General features: G+C 48.9%; 1 protein-coding gene across 1 annotated transcript; it reads left to right on the top strand.

The window, feature by feature from the left end:
• The first annotated feature begins 1871 nt into the window (after window positions 1-1871).
• Window positions 1872-17395, top strand: LOC146344421 (amine oxidase [copper-containing] 3-like). The gene is made up of 4 exons (XM_084857323.1): window positions 1872-3528; window positions 11212-11497; window positions 12036-12165; window positions 14204-17395. Exons 1-4 carry the CDS (start codon window positions 1953-1955, stop codon window positions 14486-14488), a joined length of 2277 nt encoding a protein of 758 aa, XP_084713449.1. The 5' UTR covers window positions 1872-1952; the 3' UTR covers window positions 14489-17395.
• Window positions 17396-21076: the final 3681 nt, after the last annotated feature.

The raw sequence follows: 21076 nt of genomic DNA, 5'->3' as shown, positions 1-21076 counted from the left end.
CATTTTCAAAAACTTTTACTCCTTTTTTAACGTTAAAGCGGCTCCCAAGCAGCCCTACTGCTACGTGCCCCTGTTTCTCATTCATAAAAGCACAGTTGCACATTTCTGAGGAGCCAGAACAGCAAAGTAGCTGCTCCACTCTGCTGCTGGTGTTTCTCCTTCATAAAATCGGGCCATGGGAGGGGGGCAAGTCCCTCCTCTGCCAGCCAGCCATCAAGCGAGAGGCCGCGGGGATGGGAGTCAGGCTCAGGGAGCAGAGTATTGGCTCCGCTCTCTGCTGTTTCTCATAAATCAGCTGGGGGAGGAGGAAGTCGCCATCCCCTCCTCCTCCTACAGAAAGGCAAAGTCCCATTGAAGTCAACTGCCATTCTGACTGGGAGGAATAGCAGTTTGATGAATGGGCAAGGCAGGCGAGTTTCAGAACTGGTATTACTTGCTGCCTGGTTCATAAGAGCCAGGGGAGCTAGGGGTGGGAAATAAGCCTCTCTTGTCCGCTGAGCGGCACTTCTCAGGTTGATGACATTCAACTCCTGTCCAAGACTCCACCCACCCAACCCCGAAGTGTCAAACCCCCGCTGGATCTACATGACAACGGAATGAGAAGTGGGTATCATCCAGATTTTCATGAAATCAGCTTTGGTCCATCAGGGACTCATAAGGGAAAAAAAGCAGAGTATACCGCACCAAAAAAATGCTTTCCAGTCACACCAGGGCTGTTTGGGCTCCTCGAAAATGTGCAGCTGTGCTTTTATGAATGAGAAACGGGTGGCAGACAGTGGAGCGGCTATGGGGGCAACAAAATAGCCGCTCCATAGGAAAATGCGCTCCCCAACCCTGCCATCCCTGCTGCCTCTCAGTTGCTTGCTGGCTCGCTGGCTGGCATAGGAGGGACTTGCTGCCCTCCTGCAGGGCGGGGTGGGTGGGTTCGCGGCTTCCTCCTCCCACTCCCAATTGGATGCATGGAAAACATGGGCCACAGACGGTGAATGAGTGCAGCAACTGTTTCGGGAAGGCAGGCTGCTTGCTGTGAATGGGTGAAGGGCTACAGCAGGAAGTGGGAAAGGAAGCCTCCAAAAGCCCCTATTGCGAATGGGGGGGAAAGGGAATGGGGGGAAGGTGGCCCCATCGCTTGACCATGTCACTGCCAGGTCACAGCCACGTCACAGCTGTACGCCCGAGATTTAATGGGGGGGGGCAGACAGTAGCAGGACTGCTTGGGAGCTGCTTTTACTTAAAAAACTGGAGTAAAAGGAGTTTCCGAAAATGTGGGTTTTCAGGATGGAAGCTGCTGAATGGTTGCAGATTGGAGGTGTTGCCATGTGATGTGAACGATGTCAAAGTGCTCCCACTCCGCACTTTATTGACCGTGAAGATTCTCCACCCTGGTGTGACTGGAAAAGTGTTTTTTGGTGCTGTATACTCTGCTTTTCTTGCTTCGTGGGTACCTGACAGACGGACCAAAGCTGATTTCATGAAAAGCTGGATAATACCCCAATGCGCTTCTCATTCCATTGTCATGTAGATCCGGCCCTGGATAAAAGGTTGCTAGTGGGCAAGTGCTGCTACCTTCTCTGCTAGTGAGGGATCAAGTTGTGGCATTTAGCCAGAACTCTCCTCTGGCCCCATTTGCTGTCTGGGGATTCTGTCTTGCCCTAGCATTTCTCCCAAAGAATCCTTGGTCCGTCATCCTGGGCCAAGAGCAGCTTGCAGAGGCCTAGTGATGGAGCAGACACGTAGCAAGGCGGGGGGAGGGGGCGGAGAGAGAGGAGCCAAGAGAAAATCTGCCTTTTTATGGTTCCTTGTAAACCCCCAAGCATTCCTAGTTCAGTTCCCTCCTCTAACTCTGAACAGAGCGACGGCTTTTCTCCCTCCCACTCAGGCTGTTCCCTGCAAGAAAATAACCAGATTTTTTAGGGTGTGCTGCTGCCGCTGCTGCCTTTGCTGACACTGTCATGAACATGAAAGCAGTTGCTATTCTCCTAGTCTTGGCTCTGGCGACTATTTTTGCTTTAGTTTGTGTCTTGCTGACTAAAAAGGAAAAAAGCACCAGGTGTGTTCCCACAGAACTACAGCATTCCCCTGAAGGCAGAATCAGAGCTCAGAGCGAAATCTTCGCTGACCTGACCACAGATGAGATGGCCGAAGTGGTGAGATATCTCAAGGACACACTCGGTGTGCACCTGGACGATGCATCTCATGCAAAGCCGTCCGATAACTGCGTTTACTCTCTGGATATGCACCTCCCCACCAAAGCAGAAGTACTGGGCTTCCTCGACCGCGGAAGGGATCGGCCACCCCGGCAGGCCTTGGCCGTGGTTTACTTTGGAGATCAACCAGACCCAAATATCACGGAGTTCATAGTAGGCCCTCTCCCAGATCCAACCTACCATCGAGACATCACGCTGAGGAAATTTGGCAGGAAGGTGCCATATCACAGCAGGCCGGTGACTGCGAAGGAGTACAGGGATGTTGATGCACTCATTTTCCGCGAGCTCTTTGGCGCACCCAGTCTCCTCAAGGCATGTTGCGAGTATAATGGTAAGAACTTGGCTACCCTGACCACGGCCCCCCGAGGGTTTGTGTCTGGTGACAGAGCCACCTGGTTTGTCCTGTTCCAGGATGTGGTGGGCAGTGGGTACTACCTCCACCCTATTGGCTTGGAGGTGCTGGTGGACCACAGCAGCCTGAACAGCTCTGCGTGGAGGCTGCAGAAGGTGTTCTACAATGGCCAGTACTATCAGGACATGGCACAGCTGGAGAAGGAGTTCAAAGATGGGCGTGTGAAGGAGGTGAGAGTGACGTTAGCCCAGCGACGGAATGATTTTGCTTCCAGGGAGCCTTCTGGCCCTCATCCTCAACCAGGCCCATTTCAGTTTGAGCCCCATGGGAAGCGCTACAGTGTGACAGGCAGTCACATTGCCTACCAGTCATGGACATTTGCCTTTGGGATGAATGTGTACACGGGGCCACGTCTCTTCGACATCAGATTTGACAATGAAAGGATTGTCTATGAGCTAAGTCTGCAGGAAGCCCTTGCTGCTTATGGCTCCAACTGCCCAGGAGGGATGGTGACCAGGTACATGGATGGCAGCTTTGGCATTGGGAAGTTTGCTTACGAACTGGTTCGGGGTGTTGACTGCCCCTACATGGCTACCTACATGGACCAACACTACTTGATAGACTCTGACACCCCCAAACTGAACAAGAACTCCCTCTGCGTCTTCGAGCATGACATGGGCGTGCCTCTGCGTCGCCATTTTTCTGACTTAGGCTCCTTCTATTATGGGGGTTTAGCCAAATATGCCCTGGTCTTTAGGGCCATTTCCACCCTCATTAACTACGACTATGTCTGGGATTTTGTGTTCTACCCAAATGGTGCGATAGAAGTCAAGGTCCATGCCACAGGATACATCAGCTCTTCGTTCTTCATGGGTGGGGGTACTGCCTATGGAAATAGGGTAGGGGAGCACACGCTTGGAACCATGCACAGCCATCTCATAAACTACAAAGTCGACTTGGACATTGGAGGTAGGTCCTCATATGACCCCCAAATGCTACCATCTGCCACCCTAACAATGGAAGTCATGGCCACACACTGGCAGGAAGGAGCAATGGGACTGCCATGTCTGCCTGCTTCCTACTCGAAGTCTAGATCACCACCACCAAGGAATCCATATTCTATGTTTCAACTAAATGTTGGAATGTGTGTGAATTTGTTTTAGAGTTCAGACATCTGTAGGGTTTGCAATATCATAGCAAGACTGACCTTTCCCTGGTCAGGCTCATAACCAAGCTCACAAAACCAAACTATTTCACCAGACTTAGAAAATGACTTGGTTCTTTCTGAGTCCAATTTGGAGACAAATAAGCCCCCATAGCACCGCCAGTGATGTCATCAGGAGCACAAAGGAGCCTAATCCAAACATGGTTTGGAAGAAGGAGGGTGGGAGGAGGGAGGAGAGTTGGCCACGTCTTTGGCTTGGATTAAAACAGAAGCTAGAGAAGAACTCCAGGGGCTGTGATGCTTGCCTCGTATGGTGAGTATTACACCTCACCAGGTTTCAAGTTTCCAAGCCAGGGATTACAAGACTTGGCAACATCCACAGGTGAGGCAGGGAGAGAGGCTCAGTACTGTACAGGGGGCTGGGCATAAATTCTGGCTCCCCTCCCAAGCCTGCTTCCTCAATGTGCTGTTTAAGCTCTGCATAGGTGATCATTTTGAGAGCTGCTGTATCTGAAATGAGAAGGGAAATCATTGATATAAACAGGACTGCATGGTCTGAAAAAATCAAAAGCCCATTAAATCCTATCCACATCTTGAGGAAGAGAAGAGAGTAGATTACATGTATTTCCAGAATGGATATTTTGCTGATACTCTGTTCCTGTCTTTTCATGACCACTTTCATCCCTGCTCCCACAGATTGCCCCAGTTTGCTCTAAGCAGAGATCGGGAGCCAAAGAGATGCATTGCAGGGTGGAGCCTAAAGAACAGAAGTTCTAGATGGCTCAAGCAAGTGAGCCAAGCTACATGTTGCTGGGGAAGTCATAGGGCTTTGAGAACTGAAATAATAGGGGTATATGGCCTTTTAAAAAGAGCATTGAGTATTACTAGTAACAGACGTGACCCAAGAATTCAGCAGGAGGAAGTAACATTTTGCAAAGTCTGGGAGCTGAAAGAGCTCCCTTCCCATGGAAACAGATGATGATGGAGTAGCAGAGTTATTTAAATGGTCCTGTGTTTTGGATTAGCTTCCACAGCAACAGAAAAGTCTTGGCAGAGTCAGGAATTGCAGACACTTTACCTCTCCTAGTGGGTGTCTCCCCCACTTCCCACACCATGCTTGTAGCCCCACTCCATTCCCTTGCATGTGGAAATGAGGAGCTGAAGCGGCTGTGGGGTCATTTGCTGAAAGGTTGAGGAGCCACTCTGGGCCAGCAGGGTTGCCCCTTTGGGGGTTGCAACAGTGGGGGCCTGTCCCCCTCCTTGACAGGAGGGAGGGGGGCTGTTTGCCTCAGCGTGGCCGGCAGGACTCCCTGCACTAGAGGTGTGTTTTCTAAAGAAGGGGGGGAGGCGTTGGGAGCCAGGGAGCAGCCCTTACGGGTTCTACAGGGCAGAGGGAGATACGGAGAGGGGAGACAGTCACACTCTAAAGGCAGAGTGTATACCAATAGAGTGCTGACTGTCCCCAAATTGTCCCCCAACTCAAATACCCTGGATGGCCCTGGCAACAGACCCCCTGGGTTGAAGCTGCTGCTGCTGAATGCCAGGTTGGTGAATGGCAAAACAATGGCTATCCAGGACTTGATCCTGGATGAGCACATCGACCTGGCCTTTATTACAGAGACCTGGTTGAATGAAGATGGGGTGGGGGGTAATCTGTCTCAGCTCTGCCCTCTGGGGTTCTCTGTCCAGCAGCAGGCAAGGCCTGGGGGGTGGGGAGGTGGAGTGGCAGTGGTCTACTGGGATTTGATCCCCCCGTCCAGGTGCCCTATCCCACAGTCTGCTGGATTCAAATGTGTGCATTTGAAGGTGGGTGCCTGGGACAGAATAGGGATTCTGTTGGTGTACTGACCACGCCACTGCTCAACAGTCTCCCTTCCTGAACTAGCCAGGGTAGTGTCGGGGTTGGTGTTGGAGACCCCTCAGCTAGTCGTGCTGAGGCTGCCCTGTCGGGAGCGGCTCAGGACTTCATGTCCGCCATGATAGCTGTGGGTCTGTCCCAAAAGGTATCTGGTCACACCCATGCTGCTGGGCACACTCTGGACCTTGTTTTCTGTGCTGGATGGGGTGATGGTGATCTGAGAGCGGAGGAACTCTCTATCGTTCCGTTGTCATGGACATATCACTACCTGGTGGGGTTTAGATTTGCTGGCACTTGGAACCTCTGCAGGGGTGGAGGGCAGAAGATGGTTTGCCCCAGGAGGCTGATGGATCTGGATGGTTTCCTGGCAGCTCTTGGGGATTTTCCTGTTGCCTCGGCAGGCAATTCTGCCGAAGCCCTGGCTGATCTCTGGAATGGAGAAATAACCAGGGCTGTGGACACAATTGCTCCTGAGCGTCCTCTCTCACGAAGTGGAGCCACATGAGCACCCTGGTGTTTTACGGAGCTGGTGGCAATGAAGCGAGTGAGATGACGACCAGAGCGACTTTGGCAGAAAACTCAGAGTGAATCCAATCAGGAAAAAAATTTACTGCCACTGTTGCATCTGCAAAGAGCCGTCCAGCAGAGCTGTTTCAAGTAGTCAGGAATCTTTTACACACCAGCCTGCAAGAAGAGAATTTAAACCTCTCGACAGCCCGCTGTGAACAATTTGCTCAGCGCTTTGCAGACAAAATCACTCGTATCCGCTCTGACTGGGATGCTATAGTTGATACAGGCCCAGTGGATGTAACTTTGGCCCCTGCTTGTCTAGTGTTATTGGATACTTTTCAATTTGTACAGCCTGAGGATGTGGACAGGATCCTGGGAGAGGTGAGAGCCACCACGTGTGTTCTAGATCCTTGCCCTTCGTGGCTCATAAAAGCAGCCAGAGATGAACTGGCCGAGTGGGTAAGTGGAGTGGTTAATGCCTCCCTTGGTCAAGGCAGAGTTCCAGTCTGCCTGAAGGCGGCGGTGGTGAGACCTTTGTTAAAAAAGCCCTCCCTGAACCCCACCATACTGGATAATTATCGGCCAGTCTCCAGTATTCCATTTCTGGGCAAGATATTGGAGCATGTGGTGGCCTCCCAAGTCCAGGGATTCCTGGATAAGACAGATTATCTAGATCCATTTCAATCTGGCTTCAGACCCAGTTATGGGACAGAAACAGTTTTGGTCACCTTGGTGGATGACCTACGCTGGGAACTAGACAGGGGGAGTGTGTCTCTGTTGGTTTTGCTGGCCCTCTCGGCGGCTTTCGATACCATCGACCATGGTATCCTTCTGGGCCGCCTCGCTGGGATGGGACTTGGAGGCACTGTTTTATGTTGGCTGCATTCCTTCTTGGAGGGGCGGACCCAGAAGGTGGTGCTGGGGGACTTCTGTTCGACTCCCTGGCCACTGGCTTGTGGAGTTCCTCAGGGTTCTGTTTTGTCCCCCATGCTATTTAACACATATGAAACCACTGGGAGAGGTTGTCCAGAGTTTGGGGGTTCGGTGTCACCAGTACACTGATGACGCCCAACTCTACTTTTCCTTTCCATCTAATTCCAAGGAAGCTGTTGGGGTGCTGAACCGGTGTCTGTCAGCAGTAATGGACTGGATGAGGGCAAACAAATTGAAGCTTACTCCACACAAGACAGAGGTGCTCCTGGTCAGTCAAAAGGGAGATCAGGGAACAGGGATTCAGCTTGTGCTGGATGGGGTTACACGCCCCCTGAAGACACAGGTTTGCAGCTTGGGTGTACTCCTGGATTCAGCCCTGAGCCTGGATGCCCAGGTTTCAGCGGTGGCCAGGAGTGCATAGGCACAGTTCAAGCTAGTGCGCCAGCTGCACCCGTTCCTTGAGATGCCTGACTTGGCCACAGTGACACATGCCTTAGTGGCATCCCGCTTGGATTACTGCAGTGCACTCTACGTGGGGCTGCCTCTGAAGAGTGCTCAGAAACTTCAGCTGGTTCAAAGAGCTGCTGTCAGACTGTTGACTGGGGCTGGCTACAGGGAGCTATACAACTTCCCTGCTAAAACAGCTTCACTGGCTCCCAGTCTGTTTCCGGGCACAATTCAAAGTTCTAGTCATGCCCTATACAGCTTGGATCCAGGTTATCTGAAAGACCGTATTCTCCCCTATGAACCTACTCATGCCCTGAGATCTTCAGGGGAGGCCCTTCTCACGGTCTCGCCACCATCACAGTCCGGTGGGAACACAGGAGAGGGCCTTCTCGGTGGCTGCCCCAAGGCTCTGGAACTCCCTTCCCAGGGAGGCGAGAGTGGCACCCTCCTTGGAATGTTTCTGCAGGCAGGCAAAAACTTTTTTGTTCCAGCAGGCCTTTGGGGATAGATAGTCTGGACCTGTGAGAATATGATGGATTGATACTATTGTTTATATTGTTGCTGTCTTTTAAAATTTTGATATTTTATACAATTTTAATATTATTGATGATTTAATTATATTTTTAGCTTTTGTATATTTCTATTTGTATGTTTTAACTGTACAAGTTTTTAATGTTGTAAAGCTGCCTTGAGTCCCAGCATTGGGGAAAAGGTGGGATATAAATAAATATAATAACAATAACAACAATAACAATAACAATAACAATGAGGCCAGCAGGACATAGCAGGGAGCTCACCGTGGCAACCGAGATGCCATGCGGAAAAGAGAAGGTAGAGGTGTCGTTGCAAATTGTCACTATAGTATGATTCCCTAAACAAAGGGCATGATCATACCCAGCACACTTTATCCCAGGCAGGGGGAACCTTTTCAGCCCAAGCGCTGCATTCTCTTTTGGCTCCCCTCCTGTGAGAGGAGACGAAGTCAGCGTGACCCACTGGACAATTCTCAGATCTGGGAAATCTGGGCTCACTTTCCACCACTGCCTTTGACACGCGCAATCTTGGGTCTTCCTCCGCCCCCCCCCCCCGCCCCCCGGTCTCTCATATTCCTTAGTTCTTCATCTATGCACTGGGAATAGCTGTGACCTGCTCCAGGGATGGGCAGAGGTAGATCTCTGAATGATGCACTGCAGATGGCCAAGGATTTCTTCGCAACAACGAAGTGGCTTCCCCCACCTTCTAAGTCAGGTTGTTATACTCCCTGATCTATAGGTCTACACAGATGTAGATCCATGCATATGCAGGTCATCCTAGTGTGCTCACCGGTGCAGAAGGTGACGGGCTTCATCCGCTGAGCCAACACTGCATCCCCCAAGTTACCATTTTGCATCTGGCTCCCATTGCTGGGCCTCGAGCTTCTAGTAAAAAAAGAAAGAGACCCCTGCAAGCCTGAAGTCTCCCTGAGCTTGACCTACTCTACTGGGTTGTTAGGGAAGAAAACACAAACAGTAAAAAAAAAAATGAGATGACAGCTTGTTTCATGTGGTGACTGCAAGGCGCAGCAAATTAGGCAGTCCACAACCATGAGCAGACCAGGAGGCGTCTTCACGAGTGATTGACTGCAAAGCTAGAGCAGTGTGAGTTCCTTTGTGACACATGATGTCATCACCAATCTGCTGCCAACCAGCCACTTCCCTCTTGAGAAGCTGCATTTTCTGAAACTCCTTTGACTCTGACTTTTTTACTGAAAGCAGCTCCCAGGCAGTTTTGCCACAGTGTGCCATGCCCACCCCCTAAATCCTGGGTGTGCCTCTGTGACCTGGCAGTAACATGGTCAAGGAGGTGGGATGCCCCATTCCCTCTTGTTTCTCCAATCGAAGTAGTTTTTCCCATATCCCCCCTTCTGTGCACGTTTATTCAGAAGTAAGAAATCTGTGCATGTTTACCCATAAGTAAGAAATAAATCTTGCTCCCCTACAGTGAACCTTTAACATATTCCAATGCTGGATGGGGCTCTCTGTAAAGTATTCCCCTTCTGTGCATGTTTACTCAGAAGTAAGAAAGAAATCTTGCTCCTCTGCAGTGAATCTTTAACAGATCTAAGTGCATACTGAGCCAAGTATAGTTTCTCTGTTGTTATGTAAAGTTGCAGTAGATCATTCAAAATGATGGGAGCTTCTCATCTCACTGGGAGCAGGGAGAAGGAGAAAGGGGGGTTGGAAGCAATAATTCATAGAGTCATGGAATCATAGGATCATAGAATAGTAGGGTTGGAAGGGGCCTATAAGACCATGGAGTCCAACCCCCTGCTCAATGCAGGAATCCAAGTCAGAGCATCCCTGACAGATGGCTGTCCAGCCTCGTCTTGAATGCCTCCAGTGTGGGAGAGCCCACCACCTCCCTAGGTAACTGGTTCCATTGTCGTATTGCTCTAACAGTCAGGAAGTTTCTCCTGGTGTTCAGCCGGAATCTGGCTTCCTGTAACTTGAGCCCACTATTCCGTGTCCGGCATTCTGGGATGATTGAGAAGAGATCCTGGCCTTCCTCTCTGTGACAACCTTTCGAGTACTTGAAGAGTACTATCATATCTCCCCTCAGTCTTCTCTTCTCAAGGCTAAACATGCCCAGTTCTTTCAGTCTCTCCTCATAGGGCTTTGTTTCCAGTCCCCTGATCATCTTCGTTGCCCTCCTCTGAACCCTCTCCAGCTTATCTGCATCCTTCTTAAAGTGTGGTGCCCAGAACAGGACACAGTACTCCAGATGAGGTCTAACCAGTGCTGAATAGAGGGAAACTAGTATTTCCCAGGATTTGGAAGCTATGCGTCTATTAATGCAGCCCCAAATAGCATAGCATTCCCTGGCAGAGTGCTGGGATGGGGTGAAATTGAGAGGCTGGGCTGCTTTCATGGGAAGCCTTCAGATTCTGTACTCCAGAATTGGGGATTTTGACTTCTCAAGGCAGAAGTGCACACATTGGGGAAAGTGGGGGGGGGATAAGGTAGTTGCTGTGGGGAGCCTTCAGAATTGTGAATTAGTTGCTCTCCATTCATAATAACGTAGTAGCAAGGGGTAGCCTGGCCGGGGGGGGGGGGAACAAGCCTTTCTCATTGGTTGAGTAGCCCCTGCCAGTCTGATGATGTTCAGCGCTACCCACCCCCACAACTGGAAGAATGTTCCTTTCAAGTGCGGAAGTAAAAATTCAATTGAATTTTAAAGGTATGTTACGCTCAGCTTTTCTTGCTTCATGTGTCCCTGGTGGACCAAAGCCGATTCAATGAAAATCTGGGTAATACTCCAATGCACTTCTCATTCCATTCTTGCAAAGATCATCCCCAGAATAGTGAAATTCAGTGCAACAAAAGTTTAGAACTTGATATGCATTAAGAAGGTGGTGCTCTTGGTTGATCTTAAAATGTTGCTATGAAGCATAAGGAAGAAGGTGATCTCTAAGAAATGCAGGGGAAGATATTGCAACAGCCCTGTAAGTAAGTAGGCCACCATTATTCCCATCTGGCAGATGAAAAATGAGGCTGAGAGACGGTGAGTTGTGCACGGCCTGTGGAAGAGATGGAATTTGAACCCACATCTCCCACATCCTGTTCGCAGGCCCAGACTGGCTTTGGTGTTTATTCCAGTTAATATAAGTATCTACTTGCTTTGGTGCAGGTCTGTCCCCAGAAACCGGGAGAGGCAGGAGGTCAGGAATGCAAGTTCTTCTCTCAATCTCTGCTTTTCTTAGGAACCAAGAACTCCCTGGTGGCTGTTGACATGTCCTTTGAGTCTGTGCAGGCCCCCTGGAGCCCAGAGCACCAGATCCAGCGGCCAGTGCTCACACGCCAAATCCTGGACAAGGAAGAAAAAGCTGCCTTTCCACTTGATGGCAAAGTCCCTCGGTACCTGCACTTTGCCACCAGCCGTGAGAACCGGTGGAATCACCAGCGTGGCTACCGCATCCAGATCGTCAGCTTTGCAGGCGACCCCTTGCCACAGAGCAGTGCTATGGAGAGGTCCATCAGCTGGGGCAGGTAGAATCTGCCAGGATCTTGTGTTTGTCTTTTGGATCAATGCCACCCTCTTTGAATTAAAGCAGGGGTGGGCTAAACAAAGTCAGCAGTTAACCACTATGCAGAGGGAATACGGACAGTTTAGCCATTTGTTTTCAAGCTAAATTTGTCTGTTTTGGCCTTCTGTAGCAGTAACCGCCAGTCTTTTTTGCAGCCCCTGCTGCAGATTTTGGTGGTGCAGCAACAGGTGGTGGGTTGTGGTGGGGGTCACACTGGGGCAGGGGGTGCAGAAGCCACAGCCAGCCAGCCTGTGGGCCACAAGGTTGCACATCCCTGAATTAAAGGATGGTCCCTGGGGGAAGGGAGGAGTGGTGGGTAGCGGCTGTTGTGATGCCGGCCACTGCTACAGGCCGGCCACTCAGTTATGGTCGAAACAGAGGACAGCACCGACGCAGGAAATCTGGGGTCAGCCTTGCATTGCTTAGGAAGAGTGTAAATATCCTGCTTCTCTCTCCCCACAATCCTCCCTCCCATCTCCCCCATGATCGATGTTCTTCAGGTACAAGCTGGCTGTCACCAAGAGGAAACAGGAGGAGCTGAGCAGCACCTGCATCTATAATCAGAATGACCCTTGGGACCCACTGGTGGCCTTTGCTGACTTCATAGACAATGAGACCATCGTCAATGAGGTGAGTGCCAGATCCTCCTCCCCCCCCCCCCCGTTTAAATGGGGGAGACACAGGAGCAAAAACGGAATCACGATGGCCCAGCGCTTGGCCCACAGATCAGGTGACATAACTGAGGAAGGGACGCCTAGGGAAGGGACGCCTGGGGTGCCTGGCTGTTTGGGTGCCAAGCACAGAGCAAGGATGCCAGCCTTCCCTGAGTCCATTGAAGTGGTGGCTGGTGGCCGACAGAGGGGGGGATCAGAGGGTGGCCTGCATCGTCTCCGGGGAGGGAGGTGCAGGGAGAGAGCAAGGGCAGCAGCCTCAGCCAGGCTTCTCCAACCCGGTGCCTCCATATGTGTCAGGCTACAGCTCCCATCCCCAGCCAGTGTGGGGGGAGGTGGCCTAGGTGGTCTGAGCCCAGGGTGCCCCAAGGAGATGTTCCAGCCATGGGGCGGGGGGGGGGTCTTTTGTGCTGATGGGTTTTAATACTGCTGTCTGTGTAAAATTTAACCAGCAGATTGTGACAACTAGTTTCATTAGCGGTGATTGTTGCTGCTCTTGTAATCTGCCCTGGAAGCTCGATGGACAGAAGGCTGGAGTAGAAATATAGAGACAGGAGAGGACAAACCTGCATTCAGGGAGCAAGCCCTGTCTCTGCATCATCTGCTGTGGTGCCGATGTCTTTTGTAGCTTAGGCAGCAGGGATGATGCCCCTTTCTGAGGTGCCCATTTCCCAGGAGGCAAACTGGTGAGGCTGAAAGAAAAGTCACTTACCTAGAGACCTAAGTGCAAGGCAGAGGAGGGCCCCAAGCTCCAAAACACACCACCGCCCTTTTGAACCCACGATGTTATGGTCCAGCACCCATTTCACAGAAGGCAAACCAATGAAGCTCAGGGACAAGTAACTTGGCCAAGAAAATGAGTAGAAGGCAGAGGTGGGGTCTGAGCCCCAAATGCCAAATCACACAGCACAACAAAATACCCATTTCACAGAAGGCAAATTGGTGATTCCCGGAGAAACACACCCAGTCACACCACATACTGCCCCCCCCCACAAAAAAACCCACACACAGGCAGCCTATGATTCTATGAACTCTATAAAACACAGACACAAAGCCCAGGCAGAACACACACCTCACTGAAACATCACACAAACAAAAAGCCAGCTAGCACATACCACACAACACCCAAAACAAAACCAACAAAACACAGGCAACACACACATGGGGTCCAGAGACAGCACAGATGGTGCTTAGAAACAAAGTTGGGGCTGGAGGGTGGTGAGATGCTTGTTACACACCAGCCTCCCCGATTTTTAAAAATCAGCAGTGGGGGGGTGCGTGGTGAGCACCACATGAGGTGTCCGTGGGTGGAGTGTGCTCATGACACTGCCAGCATCACACCAATCCAGCCAGGAGATTACCAGAGCATGGACCGCTGTAGCCAGCTGCCCTTATCAGCTGGCAGTTCAGCTGAAGCTGGTAAGAGACGCTGCTGGCTGCTGAGGTCACCTGGGCCTCAAGTGGCAGAGCTGGATCAAGGAGTGCCCTCAAGGTATGCAGCTGCTCTTTCAGGGAGTGCAGCCCCATCTAGGAGAGGCTGCACGCCCAATTCCTGATCATGGGGGCCACCTGCCCACAGGGCCTCTGCCCTTCCTGGATTCAGTTTCCATGTATTGCTCACATGTCCTGCCCATCACTGAGTCCAGACCCAGGTTCAGCACCTACCATGAAGACAGCAATCCAAGGGCCGGCACTCACCTCAGTGGGCATCACCTGTTGACTGTGCTACTCTGTGCAGCTGAGCTGAGTTGCACACCTGATATAGCAGGGACCTAAAATGCGGTCGTAGACCATCTGAGCTGGTTGCGCATCATCTACATTTGCAGCCAGTTCTCTATCAACCCACCAGTTCCAACGGATGCGGTTCCAGTTCAAGCATACAGTGAACAAACTCTCATGCCCTCATGACTAAGCAGGGCTCTCTTTCACTCGGCGTCTGACAGGCCTCTTTCTCGTTCTTTCCCTGTTGCTCCCCCACTCTCCCCATTTCCTTCTAGGATCTTGTCGCCTGGATCTCAGTCGGCTTCTTGCACGTGCCACATGCTGAGGACGTTCCCACCACTGTGACGATCGGCAATGGGGTGGGCTTTTTACTTCGGCCTTACAACTACTTCGACGATGATCCCTCCATCAACTCCCCCGATGGTGTCTACTTCACAGCTGATCAAGATGCTGGCATGTGTGACATCAACCAGGCTGCCTGCTTGCAAAAGACAGCCTCATGTTCCCCCAGCTTGCCTCTTTACACTTACAGTGGCTTCCATAACTTGAGAGGTCCCTGACAAGAAAAAAGACTCTGCATTTTGTCCCTTCAGCTTGCCAAAACATGCCTCCGTTTTGTTGAGCCCAAACTATGCCTCACCTGAACACCCCCAGTTCTACCTATCTATTTTGTCTGCTCCCTTACCTGCTGCTTGCTCCCTCAGTGTTATTAGTTTGGGCCTGGGGAGGTTTTCCTCTTAGGCTAACTGGATGCAGAGTTTCTGCTTTCACCTAAGAGTCAATGGGATGCTTCGCACAACCATTTTTCGCGTAATGGTTATATGGTAAAGCCATTACATGTTGACTCTGTTAGGATGTTGTAGGCTGATCTTGTAAATGCTCCAGTATGTACAGAGGTTACCACCACTTGGAAAATTATTGGGAATGTGAGTTGAGCCAGGAGGTGGTCATGGTTTTGTTGCATATTAGAGAGAGGTTCCAACAGGGACATACTAAAATGAATGAGAGAGAATAGCTATTGGAATACATTAAACCAAGGGTAATTATTAGCCGATTACACAGCAGTCCTGTGCCAAACTCCCCCCACCCCACAGGAATTCTGTGAACTGGAGTGGGGGCTTACCATGATCACAGGAGACAGCAGAGGTTTTTGCAGTGTTTGCAGGTGGGCTGCTCACTGCAGCTCTGCCACTTCAAATGGCAGCAAATCTTTAATGTAAAAAAAGAAAAGAAACACTTCTGAGAATCCTCCACCTGCTTCCTATGACATCTGTAAGTCCACAGAGGATCCCCCCCCCAAAAAAACAGAGGCATTATTTGGCTGTCCTATTTGGAAACACCCCCACACCTGAAAGTGTTGGGGTGAAAGACTGAATGTTTCAGCCTGGCAGTATCACATAGTTTTTTGGGTGGGGGGGTGTCTTCAAACAGGGACGTTTGCCCTTCCAAGCGGCCATTGTGGTGCAATTCCATAATAGCACAAGACAGACGCAGTAGATCTCTTGGGACGGTGAGCGTAGCGTGGCAATAGCCATGACAGTAGTTTCAGCTGACAATAGCTGCTTCCAGGCAGGCAGCTTCTGGCACTGCTAATCAGCTGCAACTACATGTGGAATTCCAGTTGACTCCCCACATATCAGAGGTATTGAGCTTTTCCTGAGTGTACATCTTGCCACACTCCATCCACACCGGTGGGTGTGGCATTGCTGCTATGGTTAGGGAAGATCCAATTCACCGGAGTGGCCATTCTTTAAAAAATGGCAAGAAATCCTTTAAAACACACACACAATTATTTAATGAATGCCAAAGTGTGTATTCATTTCAGTCAGATTGCCTCAGGAAAAATGTTGTTAAAATGTCTCTATTGAGTTGCAGTATGTGTATGTAGGTGCAGCAGGGGGTTGGCGGGGGGAGGCTGCACCCTTGAAAATAGCTGTTGGGGAGCAAAGGCAAGATGAGCTCAGCTGGCCACAGGATGCCTTGGCATGACTACTCTATTGGTGCTAGGAATTTCAGCAGCACCTGCTGTCCTGATACATGCTTGTGAACTTTCCTTTGCTGTGAGCACATGGCTCGTGGTCTGTGAAGTGAAATAAATGGGTCGTGTGCTTTCAATTACACTGTGTACGGTAACTGATTGTGTATTTGCTTGATATGTATGGTTGAAATGGGACTATATATTTGCCCGTGCGTGGTAGATTACATATGAGTACGTGTAGGTTAGGTGAGTTTCTTGTGAGGTGCATTGGTGTGTGGTTTGTAACGACACATACAGGTACGATACATGGTTAGGTATATGCGGTGGAATTTGGCTTCAATATGATGCTTTGTGCCTGATGCAAGCAATTTGCATATGTGGATGGGGGCTTCCTGCAAGAGAATGCACCTGGTGGAGCACCACTGTAGGCCTCACTGTATACTGTATGTCTTGTGTCAGCAAACCAGGGGACCCTAGCTGGTGTGCAAAAGTCCCCAGTTCCATGGCAGGTTATGGGTGACTCAAAGTCAGAAAAGAAAGCAAGCAATTGCATGAAAAAAATAGGACATGCGTCCCATCACTTGTACGTGCGGATTAATGTCATCTCTGTAATGGATGTTATATAGGTCTGTCTCTTGCATATATACATAGTTCAGTTGTCTAGTAGTTATAATGAAGGAAAATACCACCAAAGGGTGTGTACTCAGAGTCTCACTCTTAACTGTTTCATACATTACTATTTAATTCACTATTGCAGTTTAGAGAAATAAATAAAGAAGTGCACCAGAAATCAAAGCATTTTTTCTCTGTGCATGGACAAGAGCAACGTATCATGCATTTGGAGAGTTCGAAATAGTTATCGGAAATTGACTGCAGACATCCATATGGCTAAGAGTTCCAAAACTGTACCTATCCACAGTTTGGGCAGGGGGGTCTTTGTGTGCCCGTGACTGGTTGTACAGCTATCTTTCCATGTTTTCATGCAGCATATTATATAGGAAAAGTAATACTGACCTACATACAAAGTTGTTTTAAAGTCCATTGAGATCATGTATGCCAATAAATATCAAAATGGTGACAGAGGGTTGTAGGAGTGGAGCTACAAGCATTCCAGGGACATCTGCTTATAGCAAAGGAAAATTTCCAATGTCCGTTTGTAAGAACAAAAGTTTTCTGTTTGGCCACCAGAAGACAGTCCCTAAAAATCACTGTTAAGCAACCAATCACTCTTAGTTTAATTAATTTGTGACTGGCCATGTATTCCTGTGGTCATTCAGAATAAAGCAATGCATCCATGCTGTTATGCTAAACCTCAGCTGCTGTCCACAATGGCTCACTCACCCACCCCACTTTTTTGGGGGGGGTATTAATGAATTCACACTGAAATCTCTTGTTGGTTTGCTACTAGGCATGCTGCTACTATTGTAGGAACTAGTGCTGTGCTGAAAAAAATCTTCCACATTTTGTTACCATTCTCATTAAATTTGATAGAAAAGAAATCTCTTTTGAAAAGGAATTGCAAGGAAAATAAAATTTCAGAGCCATTCTCATGGGTTGTGTTCAGAGTTCTTCTGCTTCCCTTACTAATGAGGTGGCCAAGGAGTGTGTGTAAGTGCCCTGCCTTTCATTATACAAGCATCTCTCCAGGAGAGCCCCCTTGGCCACCTCACAGAGACAAGGCAAGGTCAAAAACACTACAAAAAGAAATGTAAAATAAATTATAAAATGCCTCAAGGATGAGATGGAAATATGGAAGCCTCTTTCATGGAGGAAGAAAACTTTCAGGAAATTGTGCATATTTTGGCACAGCACTGGCTCCATCTCTTCCCTGAAGTTGGCACAACAGTGTCCACCCTCACACCTGCTACAGGGTTTTCAGGGAAGTAACTATTAGAGACAAAATGCATCCACAATCACATCTCAGAAATATACAGCTTTTCTACACATTTATCATGTGCTCGTCATTCCCTACTCATGGTTGTTTGCGAGTCCTAGATGACATTGTGACCCTCCAGTTTCTCTTCTGTGTCTAGCAAGCACTTTCGGCTGGGTTTTTTTAGAGCAAGGAAAATGCGGCATTTAATTGTGAAAGCAAAAGAAACTACTTTTTTTCACATGTATTTGCGCTATTCCTATACTACAGTGCCACCTAGAGGATATGTAACAGAAAAGGAAACACTCTTGTGTAGTGCTCAGATCTCAATTCCACAATGAAATCAAAAGAAGATACAGTGGATTAACAGCCTGTTAACAGTCTCATGCAGAAAAGCTCTTAACGGTTGGAAGACCCTGGGGAAAGTGCCAAACCTTGAAGAATGTCAACTATAGCTTAGCCAAAATTTCACAGAAGACATTTTACTCAGGACAGTTCTGAGATGTTTCCTTTCTTCACCCCCCCCTTAAAACAAATGGCCACTTTGCAGAATTTCCAACAAATTTTCTTCACATCCTTTCAGCTGGCCACTTTCCCAACCCCTCCCCACTCTGATACCCCAGAACGACATGAGGCATATGGGGCATTGTGGAGGATGCAAAATGGGGGCCAGACTGCCAACACAGCTGCTGCTGTTGCCACTTGCAGCAGCAGCAGCAGCACAAAAACCCTTCAGAAAAAAGGAAAATGCTGCATTATGACGGTGAGCCCAACCTGTGAGAAGCTGTTGGAGAATTTCTCCTCCCACAGAGAAATTCTGTGAAATTGTTTTTCCAATTTCTCTGCCCACAAATAGCATGGAGAATTTTGAGAGGCCATTTGCGCACAGCTCTAGCAGGAATCAGCTGTCAGTTGGTGTTAAATTATTGCTATACCTGTGGGGATGCTTGAAAGTGTGGATAATCCTAGAGAACAGCGTAACTAACTTTTGTCATGTAGGGAAGAAATAGATGAGCAGAGTGCCAATTTCAAAGATAGTGCACACCAGATTTCCTTACCTGGTGGGAAGGAATGTGGGGTAGTTGCTACTATACTTTTATTTTTAGTGCTAAGGAGGTAAACAAAGAGGAAACAGCATCAGTTTAAGCTCAGAGAACAGCACAGAAATTGAATACATCCACTTAGGTTGATGTGAGAAGAAACAGCTTATTTAACTACTTATTAACAGCACAATCCTATACATGTCTACACAGAAATAAGTCCTACTGAGTTCAGTGGGGCTTACTCCCAGATAAGTGAGCATATGATTGCTGCCTAAATTAGGCTTTTATCTTATTGTTGGTTGTCTTGAGCACATTCATGTGAAAAGGTGGGATATACATTAAATGAATGAATGAATGTCTGCAGTTTGATCTGTTAAACTCTATCCTGTGGTATACAGCATGGACTGCTGTCTACAATGTTTATGCTGATTGTAACATCACTGGAGTCTCTCCTTTTTTAGGTCAAATACCTGCAAGAGAAGGAAAAATAGAATACTCTACATGAAGTTTTTAACCCACACCTTTACTGAGGCTTCTGCTTCCAGATCTTTTGCGGGATTATCTCTTTTACATATGTTGTGCTTCAGGCTTTTTCTTTCTTTGCCTTTCTATTTGTTCCATTACAAAACCTTAAAAGCACCTTGAAAACAATGCAGTGATTCCTCAAAGCCAACATGGATTTGTCAAGAACAAATCCTGCCAGACTAATCTGATCTCATTCTTTGATCAGGTAACCTCTCTTGTGGACTGTGGGAATGCTGTGGACATAATATACCTCGAAGCTTTCAACAAAGTGCCCCATGATATCCTGATTAGCAAACTAGCTAAAAATGGGCGAGATGAAACAATTATCAGGTGGATCCACAGTTGGCCACAGGACTGGACTCAAAGCGTGCTTATCAATGGGACCTTCTCAAACTGGGGAGAGGTAACGAGTGGGGTACCGCAGGGCTCAGTCCTGGGCCCAGTGCTCCTCAACATTTTTATTAATGATTTGGAGGAGGAGGTGCAGGGAATGCTGAGCACATTTGCAGATGACACAAAATAGGGTGGGATAGCTAATACCCTGGAAGAAAGAAACAAAATTCAAAGTGATCTTGATAGACTGGAGCTCTGGGCAGAAAACAACAGAATGACATTTAATAGGGATAAATGCCAAGTTCTGCACCAAGGAAAAAGAAACCAAATGCATAGTTACAAGATGGGGAATACTTGGCTACAACAACAACAAAGATGGGAGAGGTTCTGGAGGATGATGACATCATGTAAAGGACCCACAAACTACCATGAGTAAGGAATCACAAGCACAAAATAAAGGCCTCGTGTAGCAGGACTGACAGCCAGGGGAAGAGTGGGAGGATGGAGAGACTATAGGAAAGGAGCAACGTACTGAGGGGCAATCCTCTCGTAATGATAACAAATAACAAAGAGGATCATCTTTCAACTTAGTTAGTCATCTCTCTGTGAAATGTTCTGTATTTCAGTTGCTTTTGATCCCTCTGTCTTTGGAAAATGAAGCCTGCCTGCCTCTCTGTGTAGCAAGCAACATACGACCTTAGGGGACAATGAATGCTTGAAGACAGGGAAAGCCATGTGCACAGGGATGTTTCTAGCCATCCCTGGTCCTTGTGGTAGACCTGCAGATGCTCTGTGAACTCAGTCTGCCACCGAAGGGGAGAAGTTGCAAGGTAAAAACAGCAGGGTTAATATGTAACAATCGTATCGAACGAAGGGTAGGAAGGTGAGTGAGGAGGGAGCAATTGCCCTTGGCTTCAGGAACCCCCTTGCTGCAACACTGGGCCTTCCTGGCACAGCCCCCCAGCTCCCTGTCAATGGCCAACAATAACCCTGATCCAAGTGAGGGCCAGAGGGTGCTGGCCTCTTAAGCTTCTGACGGAGGCCTCTGTGGCAAGCTGCTCCAAAGCTGGGACTGGCTTGTAAGAGAGGCCGGGGGGGAGGTCCAGTTGAGCCTCACTGCACCCTCAAACCAGGGCATGTGTGCTCCTAGTAAGTCCCTCTTCCCAGAACATAGACCTGAGCCATCCTGGCCTGCAGGTTCATGCCTCTCAGGCGGTTGTTACCAGCCTGGCCTCTCCTCACTGGGAGCACAATCCATATTTGCTGCCTACGCTGTAGAAACAGGAGCCCAAAGTTGAGCAGCTTTGCTTTAGTGCCCCACCCACCTGATAACAACATAACACTTTGGGCTGGATCCAAATTTAGTCATACTGTTATAGAAATTTCAGTTGTAATA

Source organism: Heloderma suspectum, chromosome 5 (genome assembly GCF_057233095.1).
Source record: "Heloderma suspectum isolate Gila_16-S chromosome 5, 16-S_ref, whole genome shotgun sequence".
Lineage (NCBI taxonomy): Eukaryota > Metazoa > Chordata > Lepidosauria > Squamata > Helodermatidae > Heloderma > Heloderma suspectum.
This window is presented reverse-complemented; position numbering and strand designations above follow the sequence as displayed.